At 47.0% G+C, this 6619-nt stretch overlaps 1 protein-coding gene across 1 annotated transcript in view; it reads left to right on the plus strand.

Moving 5' to 3' along the window:
* The window catches only part of LOC128362983 (TBC1 domain family member 9B), a 20513-nt gene extending 15769 nt beyond the window's left edge, over positions 1-4744 (plus strand). Inside the window, 9 exon segments of the mRNA XM_053323863.1 lie at positions 188-286; positions 382-450; positions 537-777; positions 905-970; positions 1288-1356; positions 2774-2827; positions 2990-3025; positions 3260-3357; positions 3516-4744. Coding sequence (XP_053179838.1) covers positions 188-286; positions 382-450; positions 537-777; positions 905-970; positions 1288-1356; positions 2774-2827; positions 2990-3025; positions 3260-3357; positions 3516-4133 — 1350 coding nt within the window. The 3' untranslated portion in view covers positions 4134-4744.
* Positions 4745-6619: the final 1875 nt, after the last annotated feature.

A 6619-nucleotide genomic window follows, 5' to 3' on the forward strand; every position in this document is an offset into this window, starting at 1 on the left:
TGGGTTAGGGGTTAGGGGTTAGGGTATACGTGGGTTAGGGGTTAGGGGTTAGGGTATATGTGGGTTAGGGTATACGTGGGTTAGGGGTTAGGGGTTAGGGTATACGTGGGTTAGGGGTTTAGGGTATACGTGTATTCTGTATAATCTGCGGCTCGGTCTAACTCCTGGTTTCTGTTTCTCTGAGCAGAAGTTCGGCAGCTTGCGCTCTGATGTCATCGAGCAGATGAGGTTCAAGCAGAGGTTAAAGGTCATCCAGTCTCTGGAGGACACGGCCAAAAGGAGTGTGGTGGGTGGTGTTAGTGTGCTGCCAGCTAATGCTAACATGCTACAGCTAATGCTAACATGCTAGCTCAGATAAGCTGACAGGTGTGTTTGTTGCAGGTGAGGGCGATGATGACGGAGTCCGCGTTCACCATCGAGGAGCTGGAGGAGCTGTACTGTCTCTTTAAGGTCTCTACACTTCCTGTTAGCATGTTAGCAGTTAGCCACCATAGGCCAGCATGAGACCAGCTGTTACTTCCTGTTTCCTGTTTCAGGCGCAGCATGTGACCAGCTGTTACTGGGGCTCCAGCAGCTCGGCGGCGGAGCGTCACGACCCGAGCCTGCCGTACCTGGAGCAGTACCGGATCGACCCGGTCCAGTTCACCCAGCTGTTCACCGCGCTCGCCCCCTGGCTCTGCGGAGGCCACACCCCCTCGCTGGCCGCACGCCTCTTCAGGATCCTGGACCAGAACCAGGACGGGCTGGTCAACTTCAAAGAGTTCATCACCGGGCTCAGTGAGTGGGTTCGGGTTGGGGGGGGTTAGGGGGGTTAGGGTTGGGGAGGTTAGGGGGTCAGGGTTGGGGGTGTTCGGGGTTATCAGCTGATTTCAGGAACAGGAAGTGTGTGTGTGTGTGTCTGCAGGTGGGATGTATCACGGAGACATGACGGAGAAACTCAAACTGCTGTTCAAGCTCCACCTGCCACCAGGTAACAGCTGAGAGAGTGTGTGTGTGTGTGTGTGTGTGTGTGTGTGTGTGTGTGTGTGTGTGTGTGTGTGTGTGTGTGTGTGTGTGTGTGTGTGTGTATAATTCCCAGTCACATGACCTCAGGATGACTTTCTGCTCCATGCTGTCGACCTCAGGGGGGCAAACAGCGGCCCAGGGACCAAACTGGGCCTCTGATGGAAACTCTGACTCATAGTTTACTGTGATGTCACTTCCTGTTGGTTCAGGTGTTAAACTGACAGCTGTGATGTCACTTCCTGTTGGTTCAGGTGTTAAACTGACAGCTGTGTTTGTTCTCAGCTTTGTGTCCCGAAGAGGCCGAATCTGCTCTGGAGGCTACACACTTCTTTACTGACGACACGACACAAGGTAACACACACACACACACACACACACAACCACACAATCACACACACACACACACACACACACACACACACACAACCACACACACACACACACACACACACACACACAACCACACACACACACACACACACACACACAACCACACACACACACATATACACAACCACACACACACACACACACACACACACACGCACAACCACACACACACACACACACACACACACACACACAACCACACACACACACACACACACACACACACACACACACACACACACACACACACAACCACACACACACACACACACACACACACACACACACACACAACCACACAACACACACACACACACACACAACCACACACACACACATATACACAACCACACACACACACACACAACCACACACACACACACACACACACACACACACACAACCACACACACACACACACACACACACAACCACACACACACACATATACACAACCACACACACACACACACACACACACACACACACACACACACACACACACACACACACACACACAACCACACACACACACACACACACACACAACCACACACACACACATATACACAACCACACACACACACACACAACCACACACACACACACACACACAACCACACACACACACACACACACACACAACCACACACACACACATATACACAACCACACACACACACACACACACACACACACACACACACACACACACACGTGTCTTATGCATGGAGAATCTTCTCATTAACAGATCTGAATGTTTCGTCTTACTCACACCTCCTCCTCCTCTTCCTCCTCCTCCTCCTCCTCCTCCTCCTCTTCCGTCTCCTCCTCTTCCTCCTCCTCCTCCTCCTCCTCTTCCTCCTCCTCCTCCTCCTCTTCCGTCTCCTCCTCCTCCTCCTCCTCCTCCTCCTCTTCCTCCTCCTCCTCCTCCTCCTCTTCCTCCTCTTCCTCCTCCTCTTCCTCTTCCTCCTCTTCCTCTTCCTCCTTCTCCTCTTCCTCCTTCTCCTCTTCCTCTTCCTCCTCCTCCTCTTCCTCCTCTTCCTCCTCCTCCTCCTCCTCCTCCTCCTCCTCCTCCTCTTCCGTCTCCTCCTCTTCCTCCTCCTCCTCCTCCTCTTCCGTCTCCTCCTCCTCCTCCTCCTCCTCCTCCTCTTCCTCCTCCTCCTCCTCCTCCTCTTCCTCCTCTTCCTCCTCCTCTTCCTCTTCCTCCTCTTCCTCTTCCTCCTTCTCCTCTTCCTCCTTCTCCTCTTCCTCTTCCTCCTCCTCCTCTTCCTCCTCCTCTTCCTTCTCCTCCTCCTCCTCCTCCTCTTCCTCCTCCTCCTCCTCTTCCTCCTCCTCCTCCTCCTCTTCCTCTTCCTGTGATTTCTTGTGTTTCCAGAATCTTCCTTCCTGTCTAATCCGGACATTTTGGGGCAGCAGGAAGTGACATCAGGTTTGTGTGTTTGCTTTGAGGAACCTGACTTCTAACCTTCTGATGTCACTAACTAACAACCATCAGCTGTCAGCACTGCTCACCTGTCACTGATGATGATGATGATGATGATGGTGATGATGGTGATGATGATGATGATGATGATTCCCTCTCTGTGTGCAGGTGAGGATGGAGGCGGAGACAGTGAGGAGAAGAAAGGTAAATGCCCCGCCCCCTGCTGACAGTGTGCACAGGTGTATCTATAGATATGAGTACAGGTTCATCCTGACCTGTGACCTCTGACCTGTGACCTCTGACCTCTGACCTGTGACCTCTGACCTGTGACCTCTGACCTGTGACCTCTGACCTGTGACCTCTGACCTGTGACCTCTGACCTGTGACCTCTGACCTCTGACCTGTGACCTCTGACCTCTGACCTGTGACCTGTTTCAGAGGAGAAGGTGAAGGACTACAGGTACTATCTGAGGATGTGGGCCAAAGAGAAGGAACCCAAGAGAGAGACCATCAAAGACCTGCCCAGGATGAACCAGGTGAGATCCAGCTCCAGGTGAGTCCAGTTCATGTCAGATATGCAGGTGAGTTACAGCTGTGTGTGTGTGTGTGTGTGTGTGTGTGTGTGTGTGTGTGTGTGTGTGTGTGTGTGTGTGTGTGTGTGTGTGTGTGTGTGTGTGTGTGTGTGTGTGTGTAGGAGCAGTTCATAGAGCTGTGTAAGACGCTGTACAACATGTTCAGTGAGGAGCAGCAGGAGCAGCAGCTGTATCACTCCATCGCCACCGTGGCCAGTCTGCTGCTGCGGATCGGAGAGGTCGGCAAGAAGTTCAACAACGGCTGCAAGAAGACGGACAGCGGCCAGGCCCCGCCCCCCGGACAGGCCCCGCCCCCTACACAGGTCCCGCCCACCGCCCCGGCGGAGCAGGAGGGGGGGGGCGAGGGAGCGTCGGGGGAGTCCCAGGTGTGCCGGGCGCTGGCCGACGCCCAGCTGGAGCCGGACGAGGAGGCCAGAGACGACCTGTCAGTGTCGTCGTACTCGGTGGTGAGCTCCGGCTCGCTGCAGTGCGAGGACATCGCCGACGACACCGTGCTGATTGGAGGCGGCGAGCAGAGGCGGGGCAGCGTGCTGGATGCCGATTGGTCGATCACCTTTGAGCAGGTTCTGGCGTCGCTGCTGACCGAGCCGCCGCTCGTCGACTACTTTGAGAAAAAGAGGGACATCGAGGCCAAGATGGCCGCCTGTAAGGCTCAGCGGGTGGTGGAGCGTCAGATTAGCTCCGCCTCCGACCACGAAGTCACCCAGCACTCCGTCTGAGTGACCTTTGACCTGCAGCTGTCCTCGCGTCTCCTCGAGTCCGTCAGCTGGAGCGGTGACAGAACTACAGAAGCCTCAAAGTCCAAAAAGATGTTTTATTAAACAAAAACCTGAGAATCATTTCTGTTTCTGCTCCGAGGAGACGAAGAAGAAGAAGAAGAAGAAGAAGAAGAAGAAGAAGAAGAAGAAGAAGAAGAAGGAGAAGGAGAAGAAGGAGAAGGACACGAAGAAGAAGAAGGAGAAGAAGAAGAAGGTCCACGTCTGCAACAACAAATTAATAAATCATTAATCGTTATATTCATTAATAATTAAATATTAATTATTACATTTTGTTGTTTTTGTTGGAAATCTTCTTTCAGAATCATTTCAAGAAAAAAACGTTTGAGTTACAGAACGACTGAAATATTAATGTTGATGACATCATCACCTCATGTTGATGACATCATCACGTCTGTCTCTTTTATTCGGATGTCACTGAAGCCTTGTTTTGTTTTCTCTGCTGCCTGATGCTGATGACATCATTCCTGTTTGATGACATCATTCCTGTTTGATGACATCATTCCCGTCTGATGACATCAGAGGTTTTTATTTTCTCTGTCGTATTTTAATCTGTTGATCATTTATCGATCTGTTGTCTAATAAATACTGAAACAACTTTCACTCTCTTCTTCTGTGGTGTTTGACGAGGTGTCAAAATTCAAACTGGACCAGCTGTGACATCGAACTGTGACATCACACTGTGACATCACACTGTGACATCACACTGTGACATCACACTGTGACATCACACTGTGACATCAGAACGACCAGCTTCTTCTTCTCCTGAACATTTCCTGCTGTCTGTCGTCAGCCTGTAACAAAAACCTTAGAGGTCTGATTCACTGAGATAACACAGAGTAGTACAGTCATTACGGTAAACTACTAATATTACAGTCATTACGGTAAACTACTAATATTACAGTCATTACGGTAAACTACTGATATTACAGTCATTACGGTAAACTACTAATATTACAGTCATTACGGTAAACTACTAATATTACAGTCATTACGGTAAACTACTGATATTACATACATTACGGTAAACTGATAATATTACAGTCATTACGGTAAACTGCTAATATTACAGTCATTACGGTAAACTACTGATATTACAGTCATTACGGTAAACTACTAATATTACAGTCATTACGGTAAACTACTGATATTACATTCATTACGGTAAACTACTAATATTACATTCATTACGGTAAACTGCTAATATTACGGTAAACTACTGATATTACAGTCATTACGGTAAACTACTAATATTACATTCATTACGTAAACTGCTGATATTACAGTCATTACGGTAAACTGCTAATATTACAGTCATTACGGTAAACTACTAATATTACGTTCATTACGGTAAACTACTAATATTACAGTCATTACGGTAAACTACTGATATTACAGTCATTACGGTAAACTACTGATATTACAGTCATTACGGTAAACTACTAATATTACATTCATTACGTAAACTGCTAATATTACAGTCATTACGGTAAACTACTAATATTACATTCATTACGTAAACTGCTAATATTACAGTCATTACGGTAAACTACTAATATTACAGTCATTACGGTAAACTACTAATATTACAGTCATTACGGTAAACTGCTAATATTACAGTCATTACGGTAAACTACTAATATTACAGTCATTACGGTAAACTACTAATATTACGGTAAACTACTAATATTACAGTCATTAGGGTAAACTGCTGATATTACAGTCATTACGGTAAACTACTGATATTACATTCATTAGGTAAACTGCTGATATTACATTCATTACGGTAAACTACTAATATTACATTCATTAAGGTAAACTACTGATATTACAGTCATTACGGTAAACTACTAATATTACAGTCATTACGGTAAACTACTAATATTACATTCATTACGGTAAACTACTAATATTACAGTCATTACGGTAAACTACTGATATTACATTCATTAAGGTAAACTGCTGATATTACATTCATTACGGTAAACTACTAATATTACATTCATTACGGTAAACTACTAATATTACATTCATTACGGTAAACTACTAATATTACAGTCATTACGGTAAACTGCTGATATTACATTCATTACGGTAAACTAATATTACAGTCATTACGGTAAACTGCTGATATTACATTCATTACAGAGCAGCTCAGAAACCTCAAACTGAACCGACTGGAGGAGGGAGAGAGAGTACCAACAATAATATTACAGAAATATGATGTCAGGCGTGAGCAGCAGCACAGGATCTAAAACCCACAGAAGCTCCTGATCCAGAACCAGATCCACAGGAACCTCAGATGAGAAAGCAAAAAACTCTGGAAATAGTGAAATTAGTGAAATGCATGAACGGTTTATGACTGAAACTTTATTTATGAGGGTTAATGTGAGCTAGCTGAAGGGCTGCTGCTGTGATGGAGCTCAGCT

The sequence above is a fragment of the Scomber japonicus genome, chromosome 8, assembly GCF_027409825.1.
Source record: "Scomber japonicus isolate fScoJap1 chromosome 8, fScoJap1.pri, whole genome shotgun sequence".
Lineage (NCBI taxonomy): Eukaryota > Metazoa > Chordata > Actinopteri > Scombriformes > Scombridae > Scomber > Scomber japonicus.